Here is a 25,646-nt window from a genome sequence, read left to right on the forward strand (position 1 = left end):
GTTAGATACACCGAATAAGACATGATGCTATGAAATGTGAAGAATGGAGGCAGGTACTGTACACTCACAGATATGAGACCCTTCGATACTTCTGAACAAGTCAGAAGAAGGAGAATCCATTCTGATAACAGGGTAATCAATGTGTTTCATGGGATGAGTGTTTATTATTATTCATTGGAAAATTAGCTTTTCTTTTATGAAAATTCTAGTTTTTAAAGTGGTAACTATTTTGCTTGTACAACAGTTGGAAAATTTACATGATTTTGCATGTTGGTGACCAATTCGTACATCCTTTATTTCTTTCTCCCCTTCAGCATGAATTAACTACTCGCAATCTGCCAGCCCCAGTTCTATGAACAGTAGGCATGCCATATTAGGATAATTAAAAGTGAAAGAATCGGAGGTGTATCAAGTGTTGCTTTGGTTAATAGATGCTAATGAGGCTGTGGGAATAAATGACATATCACCACATTTTTTAAAGAATGTGCAAAAGAGTTAGGCATGCCCTTTACCAGGTTATTTAATCTAAGTCTTGCAGTGGGAAAGGTGCCTAAGCAATGGAAACAAGGCAAAATGGTACCTCTTATACAAGTTTCAAATTATAGATGATCTGTATATTTGCAGTTGTGATTGAGTGTTAGAGAAATTGGTAGGAACAGATTATAGGATTAGATTGATGAACATCAGCTTCTCAATGATGGTTAGCACGAGTATGTGAAGGGCAGGTCTCGTTTTAGAAATCTGTTTTTATGAGAAGGTGACAACTGCATTGGATAGAGCAGATTTGTGTACAGTGATTTTCTGGACTTTGCAAAGGCATTTCATAGATTGCCACATAAAAGATTAATATATAAGCTACAGAATATGGGATTGGATAATAGATTAATTAGAGGGTTGAAAGCTGGCTTTCTGAAAGATACCAGAAAGTTGAGTATGATGGACAGTCTCAGAAAAGAAACGTGACTACTGCCATGCCTCGGGTCAGGATTATGTTCTTAAGTCACTACTGTTAAATGCATTTGTTATTTTATGTGGATTGACTGGGGATCTTCAAATATTTGCTGATGATGCAAACTCAGGTAATATTATTAGTAGTACTGCTGATGTTAATTTTCTACAGGAAAATTTGAACAGACTTTTAGCTTGGACAGATGATAAAGTTGTAGTGTACATATTAATAAATGGAAGGTATTACAGAGATATAAGGCTATGTACAGTGGAGCCATACTTCAGAAAGTGGATGAGATTTGGGCTCTTGGGGGTAATGGTAGACAGTGTACTAAAGTTCCTAGGGCAAGTTGCAAAGAATGCACATTGTAATGCTACATCATAAGAAGAACACTGACATGTAGATGGTAGTACCTCTATATAAGGCACATCAAATCTGATATGCCTTATATAGAGGATACAAAATCTGACACTACATGGGCTACTGTGCTCAGATTTGGCAGGTGAGTTTTCATTGTGATGTGGAAACACCAGAAAGGGTCCAAAGACAAATGACGAAAATGATATTGGGAGTCTGGAGTGTTGGTTATGCAAAGCAGTTGAGGGAAAATGAATTACAGAGTTTGGTGGACAGGAAGAGATATGATAGAGACTTTCAAGTTAGTTAAGGGATTCAACCAGATCAATGCAGAAGGAATTATAAAAAGAGTGGATGTCAAGATGGGGAAGAACAAGAGGCCATCCCTGGAAGCTGTATAAAGATGTGGTGAAGAAGAGTGAGAGGAGTAGATTTTTTACATGGAGAGGGAGGTTGTTAGTGAGTAGAATACATTTTTCACTCAATTTGCTGGTTGAGTGAGCTTCCCACAATGAGTATTAATTCAGTGGAGGTTACTGTAATAATAATAATGACTCATTTGGATTTCTGTCCACAGATCTGGTCACCTAGCTATATTGGTGATAAGGAAACATTGGAGAGAGTGCAGAGGTGAATATGACTGTCTCAGTACTCTGGAATATCAGGTATGATGACAGATTGAGAGAATGTAGTCTTAAAAAAAATCTTCAGAGTTTGGCAGATGGTTGATGCAAGAACAAGAGGTCTTACCTGGAAACTGTACAAAGATCATTTCAGTAAGGAGGGGAAAAGATTTTCTGCTCGGTGGATGGTGAATGAGGGGAATTCATTACCAGAATGGATGTTATGTTTGGTCTCTACAGCAGGATTGGTGGGTGTTCCAACACTGAATGTATTCAATGCAAGGTATGATAGTTATTGTGGTCTGAGTATTCAACCTCCTGAGGTGAGTCTTTGGACTCCACAGAGGCTTGGAAGTAATATTAATACTAAATACAAGCCCATCTGGAGAAGTCTTTTAGCACAGGTAAAATAATAAAATAGGCTTCACAGAAAATGTGAAGCATTCAATCCCATAATACTTTTTTTTAAGGGGAAAAGGATAGGAAATTATAGGTAAATATAACTAGAAAGCATGCAATTAGTCTGTTTTTTTACAAGGTATTTAAGGCCGGGTTGGCCATGTGACCAACAGGCTGTGGGTGAATCCCACCACAGGCATGGATATTTGGATTGTTTTTAGGTAGGAGAATAATTTCATCTCCCAGTGTGGCTTGAAAAAGTGTTATGTTTGGTCTCTACCGCAGGATTTCCAGTCTATGTAAAAGCAAATTATTATCATTATTATTATTTTAACATATCTCCATGAAGTCCAAAGACTCATCGGGAAGCCTAGAAACACTGTTCATAATATACCTATCATATCTCCCACAATGTAACTAAAATTACACAATGGGAGTAAGAAACTAACCATTGTTAATTAACACAGTGCATATCATACTTCTCCTTTATAAAATTGAACACACACACAAACACACACACATTTATTTTTATATATATATATATATATATATATATATAACTTACAAATTAGAAAAAATATATCCTTAGTATTCTCCATGGTACAATGTACTATAAATTTGTAAATAAACATTCATGGGTGCAGCAACATAAAACAGACATTCTTCATCACTTAGATGCACTTCAAATCAAAGGCTATTCAACACTAAGGAAAGATAAACTGGATCATTCTGGCAGAGATCTAGCTATACTCTTAAGGACCCAACACATTAAATATCAAGAAATCATATCAACTACATACAGCAATATAAATAGTAACACAGAGGCTCAAGCAGTCAAGATATTTCTACCAAAATGCATTACGATAGTCAATGCATACCATCCAGATAACAGAAATATATATATATATATATATAGAACTACTTAAGCAACTCAGACAATGTCAGCTACAAAGATCCTATTATGAGATCTAAATGTCAAAAGCCCAACTTGAGGCTTCCCACAATGAGATCAGAAAGCAGGACAAATAGAGGACATAATTGCTGACCTAAACTTTGACTTCATAAACAACAAGCAAAATATATATCTGTCCAAAACAACAGGAACATCAGCATTAGTATTAGATTAATATTAGACATCACAGCAGTAGATTATGATACTGCAAATCTAACCCAGTGTAAAAATATTGAACAATGCCATCAGTGATCATAGCTATTATCACAACCTTTAATTTGCGGTTAGACCAAAAACCACAGAAAAAGAGATCTTGGAACTTTAGACAAGCAAACTGGCCTTAATACACACAACTATTAGAAACATACTGCACTGGCACATCCACTAGTAAAGAACTAGAACAGAGAGCTGCAAGATATTCAATTCCCAGAAGACTCAGGAAAAATAAATGGGTTCCAGTTTGGAAAGATTATCAAATAATAATAATACAGAAATATCAAAATAACACAGAAGAAAAGAAGTTAGCAGAATTAACTCATAAAATTGGAGAAGAAATTTCAAACTGCAAACAAGAAAAGTGGGAAGAATTCTGCAAAATAGACTAGATCCAAGAAAAGACTCACAACAACAATATCATCAGATTATTAAATAATGCAACAATCCCGGATACTAATCACTATTCAAACACAATATCCTCTGGAATTAATATAGCAGCAACAAACAAATGGAAACTATGCTAGCCAAATCCTTTCTTTTAGTGTTACACAGTGATCAGCATTCATTTTAGAAATTATGGCCTTTATAATCGTTATAAATAACTCTTTTAATATCCCGACGTTTCGAATTTCATATTAAGATCATCATCTGGAGCATATACAAATATACAGGAAAAGCTAAGTTACATTACATACAGTAAGCTAGAGAAACAATGAATTGATCACAAGTTATTCTATTGGCATGACCTCTAGTGAAAAAAACAAAAAAAAATATTTATAAACTACATCAAGCTAAATTCTATTTATGATAACATGAATAAACATTCTTACTTGCAGATAATTTTCTTTCAGTAACAATGATGTCCTTATTTTTAGCATTACAATTGTTATTTTTCATTTAGGATCCTGGATTTCCTACAGTCCTGTTTATTGTTGCTCTTAGAGAGGAAGGTTCCATGGGTTGAATATATGCCTTCCATATGTTTGGGATTTTTAGACCATCATTATTCTATGTAAGGTGTTCAGTTGCATGATCAGAAAATCCAGCTTCACCATAATGATTATATTTAATGTGTCGTTTATGTTATTTTTGTCTGATAAGAATTGTGAGTCCTGTTTCTCTTACATATGATATGTTACAGATGCGGTATACTCCCAGGATGGGCCAGCAGAGAGAGAAATATAACCATTGTAATGCTAAAAATAGGACATCATTGTTACTGGAAGAAAACTATCTGTAAGAAAGAATGCTTATTCATATTATCATAAATAGAATTTAGCTTGATGTAGTTTATAATTTTTTTTTTTTCTAATAGAGGTCTTGCCAGTAGAATAACATGTGATCAATTCATTGTTTCTCTAGCTTACTGTATGTAATGTAACTTAGCTTGTCCTGTATATTTGTATATGCTCCAGATGATCATCTTAATATGAAGATCGAAACGTCAGGATATTAAAATAGTTATTTATAACAAGGTTGTAAAGTCCATAATTTCTACTCCCTCCGCTGGCCCATCCTGGAGTATACAGTACTTATTGCACCTGTAATATACCATATATAGGAGAAACAGGCCTCACAATTCCTATCAGACAGAAAGAACATAAACGACACATTAAATATAATAATTATGGTGAAGCTGGCCTCTCTGATCATGCCCTGAACACTTTACATAGAATTGACTGGAAAAGCACTAGTTGTCTACATCACACCAAAACTTGGTATGAAAGCAAATTTAAGGAATCCTGTGGGATTATTGCCAACCATCCCAATCTGAACAATAATGATGGTCTAAAAATCCCAAACACATGGAAGGCATATATTCAACCCATGGAACCTTCCTCTCTAAGAGCAACTATAAACAGGACTGTAGGAAATCCAGGATCCTAAATGAAAAATAACAATTGTAATGCTAAAAATAAGGACATCATTGTTACTGAAAGAAAACTATCTGTAAGAAAGAATGTTTATTCATGTTATCATAAATAGAATTTAGCTTGATGTAGTTTATAATTTTTTTTTTTTTTTTCACTAGAGGTCATGCCAATAGAATAACTTGTGATCATTTCATTGTTTCTCCAGCTTACTGTCCATAATTTCTAAAATGTGTGCTAGCCGAACATTACTCTAAAGTGAGTAAATTGCAAAATTGCACCACAACAAAGAAGAGAAAAGGTGCATGAAAATTACAAAACATCTGCTAACGCAATCCAGAACCTATCCTTTTGAAGACATATTTTCTCAGGACCTCACAATGACAGAATTAGAAACAGCAATTAGTCAAATTGATCCTGACAAATCACCTAGAATTAATCTTATCTTTGGACATGCGATTAAAAACCTGGAAGAAAAATCCAAAAACTGCCTTCTAAAGATATTCAACACTTCTTGGAATACAGCTAAAAATCTGAAAAACATCATTCACAATACCCATACTAAAATCTAACAAAAACCCAAGTGACTGCAAAAGTTATGGACCAATAGATATGACTAGTACTCTGCAAACAAAATGAAAGAATAACATATACTAGACTTATGAATTGGTTTATAGAAAATAACATCTACCAAATTGCATACAAGTCTCATCACAGCACAGAAGATCCACCAAAGAAGACAATCTTCTTGGATCTTACAGCTGCCTTTGATTGTGTATGGAGAGAAAAGTTAATTTAAAAAATTGCATATGATACTGACTGGAATAAAGGGAAATGCATTAATTTGGATTTCAGACTTCATGAAAGGAAGAAAAATAAAAGTAAAAGTCAATGGAATTTATTCCGACATGTATCACACTTGGGCAGGAGTCCCACAAGGTTCTGTTTTAAGTGCACTCCTTTTTCTCATCAATATGAACAACATTCCTCCTCCATCAGAAATGATACAAAAACAGCATACTGTGCAGATGATATAGCAATCAGACACACAAAGTCTCAATAATCTGAAAAAGTCCTAAATAAATCAATACAAAGTATAGAAAAATGAGCAAAGGAACTCAAATTACAGATAAACCTGGAAAAATTAAAAACTAGTATCTTCTTCATTGATAGGAAAAACAGACGTAATAACAACCCTCAAATCAAAATAATACAGTATCCAAATAGGAAAAACAGTCTCCAAAATACTTAGGCCTAACTCTAGATACTGAACTGACATTTACAACGCATATCACAAATATATATAACAAAGCTCTTAAAAAGCTTATCATTAAAAGGCTTTGTGGAACAAAGTGGGGCGCAAAACTGAAGGCACTCAAAACTACATATACAGCACTCATATGACCCACTATGGAGCCTAGATGAATGAGGCATATTCATCTAGGCTCCAACTTCTACTAGCTTGAAAGAAAAACTTGACAGAGCACAATCAAGAGCAACAAAAATTATTATAGGTGGTCTCATCCAAAAACAACAAAAGCTCAACAAGAGTGTAGACTTCACACACTAGAAGACAGAAAAAACTCTCTACATTTAAATTCACTAACAAAATCAGGAGGAATAACATCACAGAAGGATGTTATTCCTCCTGATTTTGAAAATACACATCACAGAAGGAATAACTATCTACAGTGACTCAAAATCTGCACTTAGAGCATTAAAAAAAATGAAAAACAAAACTCACACAGGAAATTCGTGATCATCTAACAACTTTAAACTCAAAAAATAAGAACTGTATACTGCAATGGATACCAGCCCATGCGAATATTGAAGGCAATGAGAGAGAGCAGACTAGCAGAAGCAAGATACCTCAAGAATTACATCCATTATCACTAACTGATGCTAATTCTGTCGCAAAAATAAGACTGTTAAAACAAACTACCAAGAAGAAGTGAAATCAGCGAAATTAATGAAAATGGAGAAATCACCAGACAAAAGACATTTCAAAGGCATGAAAATTCAGTCCGACGGTACTAGATGCTATGAAATATGCAAGAACTGTCCAAGAGTTGAACTAACATCTGCCCATATATATTCTTGTCCAGCAATTGACACTGCGCTACAAAAAATTGACAAAACTGAAACTCCATCACAGTTCAACAGATTGCCCAAGTAGTTTACAGGCTCACGGTCATATTTAAAAGCTCTTCAACGAACTGACAGCAACATAAAAAATAAAATAAATAAGTAAATAAAGGAGGTAATTGCCAATACCGGTAGTTCTGTATTCTTTTGCGTGGGGATATCAACAGGAATTACGAGATAATGTGTAATTATTATTATTATTATTATTATTCCTGATGCCTCCAAGGAGTCCGAAGACTCATCGCGGGAGGACACCTACAACTGTCTCTACACCTAACCTCTACTACGAATCATCTCCGTCAACGCCATCTACCGCCCACCTCCAACACCACCACAACTAGTAATTTTTGTCTGTAAAGAAAATGTGCATTTACTTCTAAATGCTTATGCGCAGTTTTTTTTTTTTTTTTTTGGGGGGGGGGGGTACGCAACGATACAGCAAACTGACACCTTTATAAACAGTGACACATCACATATTATTATTATTATTATTTGATACCTCCAGGGAGTCCAAAGGCTCATCGAGGGAGAATGTGCCAACAGCATCGAACGATGGATGCAAATCGTTTCATTCAACTTTACTTGCTAGCAAAGAATACATACGGGTACCAATTATTTTCAAAAATAAAAAAGCGCTGCCTATACCTATCTGTCACCTTGTAAAAAAATAAATAAAATAAAATAAAATAAAATACGGAACTAATTGCATTTCCACATTTTCCATGGCCGATTTAAGAAAAATCTCGTAATCAGGTAAACATCTATAAGAGTGCATTTTTCAAAAGTTTGATAATTTAACAAAAAACGTCGAATCCCAAAAAAACTTTGTGGTTCTTTCATAGTCCATACGTACAAAATTGCTTGATGTAAAATGTTTGAAACTTTCGCGCAAACCTTTGTACAGCTCCGGGCTCATAAATATAAATATAAGCCCGGCTCAGACTTATAAATATAAGTCTCAATTTACACAATGTATTGCAAAATATGCTTCGCAAACCCACGAGGCCGATCTTCTATCATAGAATATTTTACTTACCTCATCTTTGGTCTCCTTTTCTTCGGACATTTCGAATGATTTCATATAAATTAAGAAAAAATAATCAGTAACTAATATTTCTTATCGCATCTACTTATTCATAATAATAACACAGAAAATCAAATCCAATTCTCCTGCTGTTATCGTAGAGATTTAATTATTTCCTCTTCCGTTTCGTAGATACGAAATTATCCTTTAATAATAAAAAAAATCTAATATATATTTCATACATGTCAGAGAAATTTATATATATATTTATATATATATACTAAATTTATTAATATATATGGAATTTATTAATGCACATACTAATTTAAAAAATAGTACAAACGACCTCCTGAAAAATATCGTTTTGATAATTGTATTGCGAAACTAAATGTAAACAAATGATGACACTAAATTCTAAAGTTAAGATGTAAGCATAACTTATTTAAAATTCTAGTTTACTTCTCTGTTCAATAATTTGGTATGTTCCGAAACTTGCATCGATTTCTTCGACGTGTATGACAACATTAAAATTTAAGGATCCCTTAGACAGGAGCGTCTTCATTTTCAAACTTACGCGAATTCTAGTTAATTAACATTGCTTGACAAGGTAAGAATGAATGAACAGATGATGATACAGGTAATAACGTTTGTTCAAATTTTTATTTATAATCAGCATTTTTATATTCTGTGCATCATAGACACCAGTGAATTTTCTCATTCATTTTGCATGGCCAGCATGCTGCTATATTCACTAAATACAGTAAAAATTATCTTAGCTGTGATAATTATAAAGATTTCTTAAGGCTACTAAATGTATAAAAATTGCTGCAGCAGAATATGAAAAAGTTTGCGATCACCAATGTTATATATATATATATGGTATACAGATGGTATATCTTCTGATAGAATGCATCATAGTACCTTGATATCATTTGTGCAGCCTCCTATATCACGTTTGTTTTTCATCTCACAATAGTAGTCTCTTATATTATATGGGTGTATCTGGAGCACTGCTATCCCTAGTTCAAGTAATGATTAGTTAGCTAAACAGAAACTTCAGAAGTGCCACTAAAAATCATTTGGAAGGAGTTTGATGCTTAAGAGAAAAAAAGAAGTTTCCACACTCTCTATAGCCAATCAGTTCTAGTCTCAGTCCCAGTGACTAGGCTGGAACAAAGTATTGCTCCAATTATCCATCCGTCTAATACTGATAGTGCTAAATGTCAACTCAAGCTGCTGTGGATCTTTAGTAGTGTGAAAATGGCCTACCTTTTATTTCTGGTCCTAAAATGTCTCAATTGTGACACATCGAAAGAGAAATGGATGTAGTCAGAAAGGAAGCAGAAAGTTTGAGAACTGAATTCGGACAATGAATAGAAACATTTGGACTCTTGAGAATAGTGTAGTTCATATGACAATAATAAGAATGAGTCAGAGAGAGAGAGAGTATCAGGTTAATGGGAGAGATTGGAAGTGACAAGATGTCGAGAGAAAATGAAAGACTGGTAGAAAGAAATAATGAGAGGATGCTGTGAAAGTGTGGAAGAAAGGGAAAGCATAATACGAATGAATGAAAGTTGCGAAGAAAGGGAAAGCATGATAAGAAAAAGGAATGAAAATATAAGAGTAATGAGAGAGAGAGCATGGGAAAAGAGAGAATGAAGGATGTGAGTAGTAATGCAGCCATGACAGGTATAATATATGGTTATTCCATGATTCAGGGTGTGCAGAGTAACATGTTTGAAGAGTGCTTTCCTGGTTGAACCATGGAGTTGAGAGGGTGACTTTAGCAATGAATAGAAGACAGAATGTGGAGGAGATTATAGTAATGGCTGTACTGACTTGAGGAACATTGGTAATTGGGTGATAAAGGATCTGAGAGCAATGTTAGAGATTGTGTGATAGAAAAGTGTGAGGGGCAGGTGGTGAATGTACTTCTTTGCTATGATAATGCAGAGATAATGAATATGATTGCAAGAATGTGCAGGAAAAGAAGTCTAGAATATGCTGATATTTGGAATGCATTCGATGATAGAAGAACGCTATATGGAAAAGATGGGGTTTCATCTGAATAGAGGGAAACTAAAGTCCTATCTAGATAGGACTTTAGTTTCTCTTACTATTGTATTATATTTGCATGTGTTTGTTGTTACAAAAGATTTTTTGTAATCCCTGAAGATGTCTCTGTGACAGAGACGAAATATTGAAAGTATTAAAATTGTTTTTAATCCTTTCTTAGTGCTGATAATATTCCATTAAACCTCCTACATGAATTCTTCACAGCACTTAAGCCTCAACACAGGTTTTTGAGAGGTTGCTGTTCTCAGATTAAGTGGAAATGTTTGGACAGATGGAACTAGAATTGAGAGTAGGAAGTACAACTTCATGTGAGGAACAAAGAGTTTGGGTGTGAGAAAAGTTCTAGAATTGGTGTTAATATAAAGGAAGGGACTGGGGAAGTATTGAAGAGTCACATCAGAGAAGTGATGTTCATAGGCCTTGTAGAAACAGAAATGATTTCTTATGTTTGTTTACTAACGCCAGAATTATTAGGAATAAAGGGAACAGCATTATTGCTTTGGTGAAGTTTATTTGCCAGAAAATTGTTGGTTTCATGAAAAGAAACAGGGAAGATAAGGAGGAGTACTGTTGGCAGCAGATGAGTTGTGCCCATGTAAGGTCAATTTGCAAGGTGCATATAGCGGCCATGATTTTGAGACAGTATGGTGTGAGGTGGAGGTGAACAGGCAGATTAACCTGGCTAGCAAGAAATGAGTGGTCATTATGGGTGACTAATTATGGCAATATAGACTGGAATCAACAGACTGCATCTGGGTGCAAACAAAATTAATTTCTGGAATTTTTGAGAGACAATTACCTCTGTCAGTATGTAACAGAGGGTACACAAGGATCAAGGGTATTAGATTTGATCATGTGAACAAATCTAATACTCTATATTATATTATAAATGGGGGTGTCAAATCTTCCACCAGTTGCTGAGAGTAACATGAGGTGATCACTTGCAAGCTGACCAGCCATTTGAGTATGTCTGTTAGAAAGGGATATATGTGGAATTATAAAGCTGGTAATTATGAAAAGCTCAGGAAACGGCTTGCAGCAATAAATTGGAAAGAGGAACTGGATGAAAAGAATATCAGGTGTTGCTTAGGCCCTATTCATTCCCTCTTGGCCAAAGGTCAAATAGAGCAGTTGTGAAAGTGGATGAATATCAAGAGATAAGGTATGCAACAATCTGGAAGAAGCACAAGATGAGGGGGTTATAACAACCAGTTGCATGAGAAGTACAAAGAGTAGGTGAGGAAGGTGAGCAAAAGTACAGTTAGCTAATGCTGGCTAAAAAAAAAAAAAATCGTAGAGAATTTTTTTCAACATAAAGTCATTATTATCATTACTGCGACTCCAAGGAGTCCTTAGACTCATCGAGGGAGGCCCTAAATATCATGTCCACACGACTATATGACATTCTCACGGTATCTATCATACCTTGCCTTGAACTCACTCACTGTCATAGCACCCACAACAGACTCTGGCAGCTTATCCCACTCATTTACCACTCTGAAAGTAAAGAACCAAGCTCTAACACCCCTGCTAACCACACTCTTGCCCAGCTTCTATAGGTGTCCCCTAGTTCTCCCACCAGTCCTGATCTCAAAAATATCCTCTGAATTAATCCTATAGAAACCCTTTAGCAATTTGAATGTCTCAATCATATCTCCCCTTTTCTGCCTATCAACTAATTTCTGCAACCCACAAATCTTCAACCTGTTCTGATATGGTTCATTCCATAGACCCACTATCATCTTAGTCACTCGCCTCTGGATCCTCTCCACCTCCTCCCCATTAAGAAGGAACCTAGGTGACCAAATCTGGGCACAGTAGTCGTGATGAGGCCTTATCAAGGCTCGGTACAGAGGTACAATAACTTGCTTTTCTCTGCTCGTCAAGGTATTTTTTAACAACCAAGTGAGTTGATGAGCTAATTTAGCTACTTTTGCAATGTGCCCCCTAAACTTCATCTCCCTATCCACCAACACTCCCAAGTCCCTGGCCATATCAATCTCCTGGAGTACAGTTCCACCAATGTGGTATTCTGTTGCTAATCTTTTCACCTCAAAATGCCTTACATTTTGTCACATTAAATTGACATCCATTCTCCTTAGCCCAGAACTCCAATCTATCCAAGTCTTCCTGCAAGATTTTGACATCTTCTGCATTCACTATCACCCTACCCAACTTTGCATCATCAGCGAACAAATGAACTGTTTCTCTTAGATCCTTCCCTATATTGTTAATGAACAAATTAAACAGCAGTGGTCCAAGAACAGAACCCTGTGGCACACCACTAGTCCCAGGCCGTCTTTTGGACTCTACTCCTGAATAAACCACTCTCTGGTATCTCTCCATCAACCACCCACCCACCTATCCATCTCACCAACCCTATATCCATTCCCATATCTTGTAGTTTACAGATTAGAATTCCATGTGGTATCCTGTCAAACGCCTTTGCCAGGTCCAGCAGTATCACTGTAAACCCATTACCCTTATCCAGTTCAGCCGTCACCTTGTTATAAAACTTGAACAGGTTACTGAGGCATGATCTACCCTTCACAAAGCCATGCTGTCCCACGTACAGTATCTCATTTTCAACAATCCATTCCTGTATTTTTCCCTTGACTACTTTCTCCAAGACCTTGACAACGACTCTTGATATGCTGATCGGTCGGTAATTTGCAACCATAGTCTTGGATCCTCCTTTATCAATGAAACTATTTTCTCCTCTTTCCACATCTTCTGGACTAAACCAGACCCGAGACTCAGATTAAACAACATGGTCAAGGGCACTGATAATTCCTTAACCGCTTCACGCAATACGTGTGCCAGTATACCATCCAATCCCACAGATGTATTCACATTAAGGTTCTCTAATAGACTATTCACCTCCACTTCATTTATCACAATTCTCGTATAAACTAATGGTTCCTTCATTTTTTTGATGTCACCACCTGGATGATATACTTTTGCAAAGTGCTACGCTCAGTAACTCCACTATATCGATTGATTCAGTGACCTCCTTACCATCGTCATTCCTTAAAATCATTTTGCCGTGTACAGTTTTTTTCTTGCTTGCAGCATATTGAAAGAACTGTTTGGGATTCTCTTTAGCTTGCATATCTAGTTTCCTTTCTATAATCCTCTTTTGCTTTTTTTACCACACTTGTTACCCTTCTGGCCTGCACTTTATACCATTCGTGTGCCTGCAGGTCACCCATTTCTTTAAATTCCCTCCACAGTTGTTTCTTTTTTTGCAGCTCAAGCTTAATGGTGTTATTCATTCATTTAACCCCTACTTGTTTTACTATTCAGACCCTAGGTATACAGTCAGCTATAACCTCCTGTAAATGCTCCTTGACCGCTTCCCATGCTCTGTTGACATCCAGCTCTAGCAGTTGTACATGTCATGGCACTGATCCAAGCAATCTCCTAAGCTTGTCATACTTGCCAGCACGGTAATTCCACATATACTCTGTCTTAATAGAAAATTCCACACCTTTAGCCACCTCCCAGGTGGCTAAAGGTGTGGAATTTTCTTATGATCACTCTCACCAATAGGTGGCAACATGGTCATATTCATTACAGTCAAATTCTGAGATGCTATTACCAGGTCAAGCACTCTCTCACCCCTAGTATTTTCAATTACATGCTGTCTCAGATAGTTATCCCTTAATAATTGAATAAAATCCATTTCCTTCCTCACATGTGTCCTCTCCTCCTTCCAATCAATGTTACCATAGTTGAAATCCCCCATAATAATTACCCTCCTTCCACTCATTTCATCAATTTCCCTATGCATACTATCTCCACCATCTATTCCATCACCTGGTCTATAGCAGCACCCAACTATATATTTTATTCTGCCAGTCTCAATCTCACACCAAATAGCCTCAAATGAGCTCCTTTCACTATCCTGCGATACAACTTCAATTCTCCTTGCCTGCAGTTCATCAGCTATCATCAGTAATACCCCTCCCCCCATTTTATTCTCTCTGTCCCTCCTAAACACACTATAACCTACACATTCTATCCCACTAACTATATCTTCTTCCGTCAGCCATGTTTCACTAATGCCAATAACCTGTGGCCAGGAAGAGCCAATCAAGGCCAAAAATTCTTCCTTCTTGTTCCTAATACTCCTGGCATTAGTATGTTAGTATGTTTATTAGTTTTGTTTTCATAACATTCATTGTCGGCACTTGCGATGTGCCCGTTATTGAAATTGTTTTTGTCAAAAGTGATATGTAAAGCAGTTAAAAATGTATGTACTTACCGGATTTGAATAGTTGAGTTACTTTAAACAAACAATTATTGTAGTTTAAAATATTTGTGTTTTTTTGTTTTGTGTTTTATGAGGACATTCTCTTGTCGCTAACAGAGACAGTTTATCAGCCATTATATTTAGTTTCTAGCTTGCCATTTTCAAGGAGTGCACATGCTCGCCAAGAAGTTTGTGATTTTGATTGACAGCTGACAAGAACACGTTCGGTATCAGAGTAACCGTTGTAAAGAAGATAGCGTTCGAAGAGAAAATTAGAACATAGGCCGGCAGATATTTAGGTTCGGAGGAACTTAAGTTTTTTATGTGACAGTCGGAAATCAATAGTATATTCCGAAAAAGGAATAGTGGAACTATGAAGTTTTAATGTGGAATAAGTATGTGGATAAATAAAAGGGAAATATTGTTATAGATTGTTTTAAAAGGAAAATTCGAGGAAACTAATTGGAAGATTTACAGTAGATTCCGAAAAAGGAATCGTAGAACTGTAAGTCTTTTTAAAAATGGAAGAGTTAAGACTGTCAATAAGCAATTAGTAATGAATAAAAGAAGAAATTGCTATTTACGTTCTAAAGGAGTGTTCGAGAAAACTCTGATTAGGAAGTTTCATCTGTATTAAGGACTTCGGATCTAACTATTATTTCTACTAAAAAGAGACAGAATTAAGTCGGGAAGATTTTATGTGTACTACATGAGTGATGAAAAAGGATCCTGTGAAAATGAAGAATAGAGTCATATTTCTTTGGGGAAAGGGCCTTGACAGAGAGAGAAACTGGCTATGAACATTTGTCATTGTGAAAACAAAGTGTTTAGTCTAGTCTTAAGTATAAGTTTATTTTTAAAAGGCCTTGGATCCAATTAATTTGTAGTTAGTTATGTAATATTTGTTTGAAGTGTATATATATATATATATATATTGTTTTTGTTATAATATTTTGTTATATATATAATATTTTGTTATATATATATTGTTTCGCTTAAAAGAGGAGAGTGTGAGGAATCGTTTTAGGGAGAGGGTGTTAGAGAGGATTTCGGATGGACTGGAAAGTGTACAAGATTGGTGGAAACATAATTCAAAAGTAATCCTGAGCTGTGCAATCGAGGTGCTTGGTGAGACATCTGGAAAGATTAGAGAGCAGAAGGAGGGTTGGTGGTGGAATAATGATGTACAAGTGGCAGCTAAGAGGAAGGCAAATCAGAAGTGGGATGAGTCAAGAGTGGAAGAGGACAGAGAGGTGTACAGAGAGAGAGAAAGCAAGAAGCCAAGAGAGTTGTGGCACAGGCGAAGGCCATGGCATATCAAGAGCTGTATGATCAATTAGAAACGAAGGACAGAGAAAAATTTACCAACTAGCGAAATGTAGAAATAAAGGACATCTTACATGTGAGGCAGATCAAAGATGCTGAAGGAAGAGTATTATGGAGGGATGTGGGCATAAGAAACAGATGGAAAATATACTTTGAGGGACTTTTGAATGAGGAAAATGCAACAGAGGAGATGGGCAGCCTTCTGAGGGGATGGTGCAGAACATCAGTAGAGTGGAAGTGACGGAGGCCATGAAGAGGATGAGGAATGGAAAATCAGTGGGCCCTGACAGAATTCCAGTGGAGGCATGGAAGGCACTGGGAGAAGAGGGAATTGACCTGCTGTTGGACCTGTTCATGAAAGTTTGCCAACAGGAAAATATACCCGAGGAATGGAGGGAGAGTACTCTTGTCCCCATCTACAAGGGTAAAGGGGATGCACAAGACTGTAAAAATTACACGGGAATAAAGTTGATGTCCCACACAATGAAAATCCTAGAAAGGGTTCTTGATGGTAGATTGAGGAAGGAGGTGGAGATTGCAAAGGAACAATTTGGCTTCATGCCTGGTAGGTTAACAACAGATGCTATCTTTCAGTTACAGCAAATGATGGAAAAGTTTCGAGAGAAACAACAGGAGCTACATCTGACATTTATTGATCTGAATAATGCAGGCAAGAAGACTGGAGGTGTCTGAGGAAGAAGAGGGTTCTGGAGAAATATGTCAGGTTGGTGCGGGAGATGTACAGAAATGTGAAGACAAGTGTTTGGACCTGTCTGGGACAGACAGAAAGTTTTCAAGTAACAGTGGGCTTGCATCAAGGGTCAGCATTAAGTTCGTTTCTGTTTAATATTGTGATGGAGGTGAGAGAAGATGCACCTTGGACATTGTTGTATGCAGATGACATCTTGCTGTGTGCAGATTCAAAAGAAGAAGTGGGAACTAAACTGGAAAGATGGAGCAAAGTACTGGAAGAGAGAGGTATGAGACTGAGCAGAAGTAAGACAGAGTACAGTGGGCGGTGGCCAGGAGACAGATCTGGAGCTGGAAGGAAATGTCATCAGGAAGGTGAGAGACTTTAGATACTTAGGTTTAACAGTGGAAGAAGATGGAGGAGCTGAGAAGGAATTGGGATGCAGGATACAAGCAGGTTGGAGGAACTGGAGGGAGATGGCTGGAGTGTTATGCGATAAGAGGGTGCCGATCAATCTGAAAGGCAAAATTTATAGGACAGTAGTGAGGCCAGCTATGACATATGCTATAGAAACTGTGGCCCTGAGGAAAAATAACATCAGAAGGATGGAAGTAGCAGAGATGAGAATGCTTGGGTGGATGTGCAGTGTGACCAGAAAGGATTGTCTGAGAAATGACTATGTCAGGGGAACAGTGAAAGTCACGAACTTAGGAGCGAAAATACAGGAGGCAAGGTTGAGATGGTTTGGTCATGTGATGAGGAGGGAGGACGAATATGTGGGAAGAAGGGTCATGCAGATGGATGTGCAAGGAAGGCAGAAGCGTGGGCGTCCAAAGAAGAGATGGAGGGAGCTGGTAGAAGAGGACTTGAAGATGAAGAACTTGGATGTGGTGATAGCCCAAGACAGGAAGGTGTGGAGGAGACTCATTACAAACAGTGACCCCAATTAAATGGAAGAAGCTGCAGAAGAAGAAGAATCACCACCACCATCACTGATTTCCTACATGTCAATTTCATCAGTATAGCATGCAGCTTGTGATTCTCTACTTCATAAAGTAGATCACTTTATGCTTGTCTGTGTTAAACTAGCTGTCATTTGCCTTTTCCCATACTGCCAGGCAATTTCAGTCATCCTACAGAATCTCTGTCATCTTCATTGATCCCAGCTTCTCCCTATCCCTCTAATTCAAACAACTGAATATTTCTCCTCAAATCATTTCCTATATCATTGATATAGAAATTAATCAGCAGTGGACTAAGTACTGAGCTCTGTGGTACATCTCTTTGTCGCCTATGTTCTCCTGGATTCAACTCCTGCATAAAACACTCTTTGATATCGGTACATCAGCCACTCTCTAATTCAGCTTACCAGCTTCCTATCCATCCCCATTTGTTCTGATTATGCAATGCAGTTTACTATTATTATTAACCTCAGACTTCCATGTAGTCAGAAGACTTTATTGTGAGAGGTCCATAGTCTCATACAAAAAGATCATTGAACCATCTATGCTTAAATCTATTCAGAGTTTCTGCAATCACACATTTTCAGGAAATGCATTCCACTGACCAGCCACTCTACTCAAAGAACCTGCTCTTTACTCCATTGCTCATATTCTCGTTAATAACTTCCAGAGACCTCTTGACCTGCCCTTTTGTCTCTCTCTCTCTCTGCCCTATGAAAAGTCTCTTCTGCATTAATCTCGTGTCAATCTTTCACCAACTTATATGTCAATAACATATGTGGAATTATAAGGCAGGTGATTTTAATAGTCTTAGACATCAACAAGGGGAAGTTTCATGGAGTGAGGAATTGGAAGGCAGGGATATCATTAGTACTTGGGAAATTGTGAAGTAATATTTGTTATCAGCAATAGTAAGCTGTATTCCACAAGTGAAGAAGGAGACACAATTTGGAGTAAAGTGGATGACAAACAATATTAAAGAAGAACTGCATGCAAAAAAGAGGCTATGGAAGAGATATAAGGAGACAGGTGAAGTGCAGATGCATGAAGAATTTAAGATCCATGCCAGGAGAGTGACTAATATGGTAAGGAAGGCAAAACTGGAATATGAGAAGAGATTGGCCCTAAATCTAAAGAAAATCCTAGGAAATATTTTAGCTATGTGGCCAGTAGGAGGAGAAATGATTGTGGAAGAATGACATTGTGGAATAAAAATGGGAATAGAGTGATTGATGCAGAGGACATAGTGGAATTGTTCAATGAACAATTTATTGGAGTATTTCATCCTGGAGGAGTAAATTTTAATATTAGATGAATAGGGCAGGTTTGAGGTTTAGAGGTGCAGGAGGAGAGCGTGTTCCAAATATTGAGTACTCTGGATGTCAGTAAAGCTGTGGGACTGGACAGTATTTCACCACGAGTTTTGAGACAATATGCTAAAGAACTGACAGTGCCTTTGACCTGGCTTTTCAATGAAAGTCTGGTTACGGGAAGGGTGCCCAGGGAATGGAAGGACGGTAATATAGTGCCATTGATTGCATAAGGACGGTAGTAGACTGGAAGTGTCTGATTGTAGGCCAGTTTGTGTGTGTCATCAGTAGTTGTTAAGATCTTGGAGAAATTAGTGAGGGACCTTATACAGCATTTGGCAGATGAGGATAATGTTATCTGTGAGAGTCAACATGGATTTGTGAATGGCATTCTTGTTTTAGTAATATGCTAGCCTTTTATAATAAAACTACAAGAGCAGTAGATGAGGGAAAGACATATGCTGCCGTTTATCGATTTAGTAAAGGCATTTCATAGGGTGCCACATGATAAGGTGATATTTAAGTTGGAGCACATGGGTTTGGATGCCAAGTTGGTCAACTGGGTTCAGGATTGGCTGTCCGATAGGAATCATAGAGTTGTGTATAGTGGGGCAGTTTCAACAAGGCAGAGGGTTACAAGTGGGGGCTCAGTGCTTGGAACCTTTTTTTAACCTTAATATCAATGACATTGTCAGTGGATTGCAGGGGGGGGGGGATATTCAGTTGTTTGCAGATGATGTGAAGCTGGGAAGGATTATTAGTAATAGTGCAGATGTGGTAGCCCTGCAAGAGGATTGGAATAAGCTAAACAGATAGGTAAATGAATGAAGGTGTCGGTTTAATGCAGCAAAATGTAAGGTCTTGAGGTTTGGGACACTGCATATTCTGTTGGAGGAGCTATACTGGAGGAAGTAGGGGAGACAAGAGATCTGGGGGGTGATTGAGAAAACTGAAATTCAGGGAACGTATTGCAAAGCTGGTGAAGGTAACCCAGAGGATTGCTGCAATACTGAGAAGGACAGTAACCTTCAGTGATAAAAGAGTTATCGTTCTATTGTAAAAGACCCTGATCAGACCACACTAAGACTATTGTTCTCAAATTTGGTCTCCAGGATTTGGAGAGGATAAATTAACTGTGGAAAAGGGTATACAAAGGCAGATGGTTTCAGGATTGTACAATGTTAGTTATGAGGATCGGCTGTGGGAATGTGGACTGCAGAGTTTGGTGGATAGAAGAAGGAGAGGTGATATGATTGAGACTTTTAAACTGTTGAGAGGTGATTACAGGGGTGACAATGGGGAGTTCTTTCGCTTGGTTGAACAGCAGGAAGGAGTGATGACTAGGAGCCATCCCTGGAAGTTACGAAAAGAAACTGTGAGCAAGACAGTGAGGAGTGGTTTGGTTGAACCATGGAATGCATTGCTTGATAGAGTGGTGAGATCGAGAACGGTCAATGAGTTTAAGGAGTGGTATGATAGACTTTGTGTTTCCTAGGAGGGACCTCCTACAATGAGTCTTTTGACTCCATGGAGGCCTGAATAATGATAATAATAATATCCACTCTTTCTTCTATTCACATGGTTCTGCAAGATGCATTTCCTCAGTCTCTCATATACCACATTCCATAGACTGGGCACTAATTTTCTCTAATATACCTCATCCCTTTATAACAAGCTACCAAATCTGTTCACAGTAGTCCAAACAAGACCTGATCAAGGCCTTACACAAGGGAACCATAATTTCTTTGCTTCTGCATGTCAAGGTTATCTTCTTCGTTGCCATATTTCATTGTGATGTTCTTATAATTTTAGCAGTGTTGCCCCATAAACTTCAAGTTGCTGTCCACTGTCACTCCAGATCGCTTCCATCTCCTTCAGAATTTATGTTTAATTGTATACTTAACATCCCAAGCTTGCTACCAAATTTCAAGAACTTGCACTTTGCAATGTTAAACTGATAACTTCGCTCATGTAGTCTGTTGAAATCCTGCTGCAGGCCACATCTGCTTTGCTCTGCTCCTCATAGCTTCCTAACTTTGCATATCCTCAAGTAAACCTCTCCCAGTGTGAAACATACAAGTTAAACAGTGTTACCGAAACAGATCCCCGTTGCACTTCACTAGTGATCTTCTTCTTTTAGGATATCACTCCTTCCCATTATAAACAAAATCTACAGCACCTTAATACAATAGTCTAAACAAATCGCTTACTGAGACCTACCACATCGTCCTAGCACCACCAAACCCAAACCCCAACATTCATTGGAGAATGTTGCGCAGTTTTGTTCCACACCTTATATTATGCAAATTGAACCTGGATTTTTTTTTTTTTTTTTTTTTTTTTTTTTAAGATAATTATCTCTTCTGCTACTGAGCTGGATGGCATTTTATCTAGAGTGCCCCATTAATAGCAAATTAATCTGTTTGTCTCGAGAAACAGCAACCTTTACCTGTGGTTGTCTTTATTCAGAAGAATATCCCAATCTTGTGTACACACACACACACACACACACACACACACACACACACACACAGTCAAAAAAATATCCTTTGATCTGCAACTATCTCTTCATCACTGTGAAAGCAATGAGATACAGTTTTAGAAGGTTAGCCTATAATAATCCTTTAATATAGGATTAATCCTTTATTAGTTTAATCCTTTATCCAACTTGGAGACAAGGAGTGATGAGATCTTGTTCCACCTTTGCTCAGAGTTTCCTGGTGTTGCACTACCTTACCTCAGTCCTGAAGATATTTTCAGGCCCAAACTTTGTTTGTTTATACTTGGATAAAGGATTAAACTAAATTTATTATACAGTTTTTACCTTCAACACACAAGGGCAGATAGCACAACACCTCCACTGAGAGTGGCAGCTGACCATCTGCTTGCAGTGTTTAAACAAAAAGTGAGAAGCTGTCTCCTCCATGAGCATCATCACAGGCAAAACAACACCCTAGATTTCATCCACCAAGACTGGAATTAAAAGAAACAACTTCTGGCTGAACATGATTACTGCATCAAAATCCATTTTTTAGCTTATTAAAAACATCATTGCATTCTCTCCTCTCCCAAAAAAAAAAAAAAAAGGAAGCCTTTCCTGCTAATTTTATTTTATTATTTTTTTTAATGATACCTATCTGACAGCCAATCACCTATCCAACGCCTTAGTCTCTTATCCAGTCTCACCTGTTCATTTTAGTTACTAACTTGTCATGTGGCAGTCTACCAAAGGCCTTTAAAACATCCAAGTATACTACTGTATTCGTATCTCCCATATCCAGTGAATTTGTTAGTTCATTGTAGTACATAAGTAGATTGTTAAAACATGACCTCTCCCTAACAATCACATTATGATCATAAAAAATACTGCTAGTATTTTTTATAATACCAAATGAACAAGCCTGATTCAGAGACTCTCGCAGCTCAAGTACTTGCCCTTACTACACATATAGAAGCTGGTTATCAGAAAGGCCTTAAAACCTCAGTAGTATTTACAGATCCATCTGCTGCATACGAGACAGCTTGGGTGAATGGACTTGTGCTGAAATTGCCAACTGTAGTACAAGATCCAAAGATGATTAACATCCTAATGTGCATTACATCAAAGCACAAATTCATGGTACAACTGAATGGTAAAAAAAAATGGACTATCACAGAGCTCTGTGCTAGCTCTGCTCTTCTTTAATTTATACATTAGTGACATGCCACAAACCTCTCCAAGGTAAGTTCACATATGCAGATGATCTGACATTGGCAACTCAGACTTAACACCTGAAAGAGGCCGAGACTGTGCTCAGTTCTGACCTTGAAGTTCTGTACAACCATTACACCAAATGCCATCTCTGCCCAAATCCCTATAAAATGGAAGTTTGCATATTTCACTTGAACAATCATCAAGCTGATAAATGGCTGAAGGTCTCATTCAAAGGAGAAACTTTGAAGCACAATCCCAACCCAAAATATCTTGGAGTTACTTTAGATTGCTCTTTAACCTTCAGGAAACACCTGGAAATGTCTGCCAAAAGGATTATCTTGACCTCATCTGTCCAAGATTGGTTGCATCTCCTAATTAGGTTTTTCCCTAATGCTGGTAATTAATGCAGCCAGCTTGCCATTCTTCTGATGCATCCTCTGAGAACAAAAATTTATGCCTGTAGATCTGTGTTCACAGGTCCTTTTTGATTATTTTGGGGAATAAAAAATCTGAGTTTTCCGGAGGGACAAAAAAACTTTCATCTCCATATGAGACTGGCTAACTCACCATTTCAGAATATTTATTTGATAAATGTACCTCATGTCATGGGTGGGTTTTAAATCTGAAGCTTTTCGACCAAAGGGCTTTTCTATAACAACTGAGTTACACAGGCTCTTATCATCATATCAATTTCCTGATATGCACCTTCAAGGAGTGTACAGACTAATATGACAATACTACATGATTAAGTTTATGTTATTATTAATCTCCTATCAACAGTTTTTAATCCAAATTAATCTATTATTTTATGTGGTTACCACCATGGGTGGGCAAGGATTTTTTTTTTCGATTTTTGTCAATTACAAATATATATATATATATATATATTTGTAATTTTTTATTTATTTTTACATTGCACAAAAATCCTACTCTAGAGACCAAGCATGGAACTTTTTTCAAGCCTCCAATAAGCAAGGAAGTGGTCTTTCACAGGGCAATGAAATTCATCTTATTATTATTATTATTATTATTATTACGGGCAACTCCAGGGAGTCATTTGACTCATCGAGGGAGGCCCCAAATCATTTTCATCACAACTATTCGACATTCATACAGTATCTATCATACCTCGCCTTAAACTCATTCACTGTCACAGCATCCACCACAGACTCAGGGAGCGCATTCCACTCATTCACTACTCTAAAAGTAAAGAACCCAGCTCTAACACCTTTACTAACCACACTTTTGCCCAGTTTCCATGGATGTCCCCTAGTCCTCCCACAACCAGCCCTGTTCTCAAAAATATCTTCTGAATTAATTTTATAGAAACCCTTCAGTAATTTGAATGTCTCAATCATATCTCCCCTCCTCCGCCTATCAACCAATTTCTGCAACCCACAAATCCTCAACCTGTTCTCATACGGTTCATTCCACAGACCTGCTATCATCTTGGTCACTCGCCTCTGGATCCTCTCCACCTCCTCCCCATCAAGAAGAAACCTAGGTGACCAAATCTGAGCACAGTAGTCGAGATGAGGTCTTATCAAGGCTCGATACAGAGGAACAATAACCTGCTTGTCTCTGCTTGTCAATGTATTCTTCAGCAACCAAGTGATTTGATGAGCTGATTTGGCCACTTTTGCAATGTGTCCCCTAAATTTCAATTCCTTATCCACCAACACTCCTAAATCTCGTGCCTCATCAATTTCCTGAAGCACGGTTCCACCAATGCAGTAAACTGCCTCCCATCTTTTCACCCCAAAATGCATAACCTTACATTTTGCCACATTAAATTGACATCCATTCTCCCTAGCCCAGACCTCCAATCTATCCAAATCATCCTGCAAAATTTTGACGTCATCTGCATTCACTATTGCCTTACCCAACTTCGCATCATCCGCAAACAAATGAACTGTTCCTCTCAGATCCTTTCCTATATCATTTATGAACAAATTAAACAGCAGTGATCCAAGAACAGATCCTTGTGGTACACCACTAGTCACAGGCCGTCTTGTGGACTCTACTCCTGAGTAAACCACTCTCTGATATCTCTCCGTCAACCACCCTCCTATCCATCTCACCAACCCTATGTCCATTCCCATATGCTGCAATTTACTGATTAGAATTCCATGTGGTATCCTGTCAAAGGCCTTAGCAAGGTCCAGCAGAATCACTGTAAACCCATTACCCTTATCCAGTTCAGCCGTCACTGTGTTATAATACGTGAGCAAGTTACTGAGGCATGACCTACCCTTCACAAAACCATGCTGTCCCTGATACAGTATCCCATTTTCTTCTATCCAATCTTGTATTTTCCTCTTGACTATTTTCTCTAAGACCTTGATAATGATTCCTGTTATGCTCATTGGCCGGTAATTTTCAACAGCAGCCTTGGAACCACCTTTGTGCAGTGGAACTATTTTCCCCTCTTTCCACCCCCTTGGGACTGACCCAGTCCTGAGGCTCAAATTAAACAAAATGGTCAAGGGCACTGACAATTCTTTGGCCGCTTCACGTACGACACGAGCTGGTATACCATCCAATCCCACAGATGTATTGACATTGAGGTTCTGTAATAGACTAGTTACCTCTACCTCATTCATCACAATTCCAGTATAAGCTGTTGGTTCCTCCATTTCCGCAAAGCCACCACCTGGATGATATACTCTTGCAAAGTGCTCGCTCAGTAATTCCACAACATCGACTGATTCAGTTACCTCCTTACCCTCAGCATTTTTTAAGATCATTCTACCATGAGCATTTTTCCTTTTACTTGCAACATATTGAAAAAAC

At 37.6% G+C, this 25,646-nt stretch overlaps 2 protein-coding genes across 5 annotated transcripts in view; one reads left to right on the plus strand and one right to left on the minus strand.

Annotated features, from left to right (window-relative positions):
* cbc (protein CLP1 homolog) overlaps window positions 1-8,700 on the minus strand; it is a 194,100-nt gene extending 185,400 nt beyond the window's left edge. For 2 of the 3 annotated variants that reach the window (XM_090415421.1, XM_090415432.1), the window contains exon 1: window positions 8,549-8,700. In XM_090415421.1, the coding sequence (XP_090271547.1) occupies window positions 8,549-8,593 (45 nt within the window). In that variant the 5' untranslated portion in view covers window positions 8,594-8,700. Of the gene's footprint in view, window positions 1-7,641; window positions 7,779-8,548 lie in introns of those variants that run through there. The other variant, XM_090415438.1, reaches the window with a different exon arrangement.
* Window positions 8,701-8,962: 262 nt separating this feature from the next.
* LOC150109865 (dnaJ homolog subfamily B member 6-B-like) overlaps window positions 8,963-25,646 on the plus strand; it is a 114,742-nt gene continuing 98,058 nt past the window's right edge. Inside the window, exon 1 of one of the 2 annotated variants that reach the window (XM_090415467.1) lies at window positions 8,963-9,173. The gene's annotated coding sequence lies outside the window, so the exon portion shown is untranslated. The remainder of the gene's footprint in view (window positions 9,174-25,646) is intronic. The other variant, XM_090415459.1, reaches the window with a different exon arrangement.

This window comes from Typopeltis vanoorti, chromosome 1 (assembly GCF_054136105.1).
Source record: "Typopeltis vanoorti isolate ZY-2024b chromosome 1, IOZ_Tvanoo_1.0, whole genome shotgun sequence".
In the NCBI taxonomy this organism is placed as follows: domain Eukaryota; kingdom Metazoa; phylum Arthropoda; class Arachnida; order Uropygi; family Thelyphonidae; genus Typopeltis; species Typopeltis vanoorti.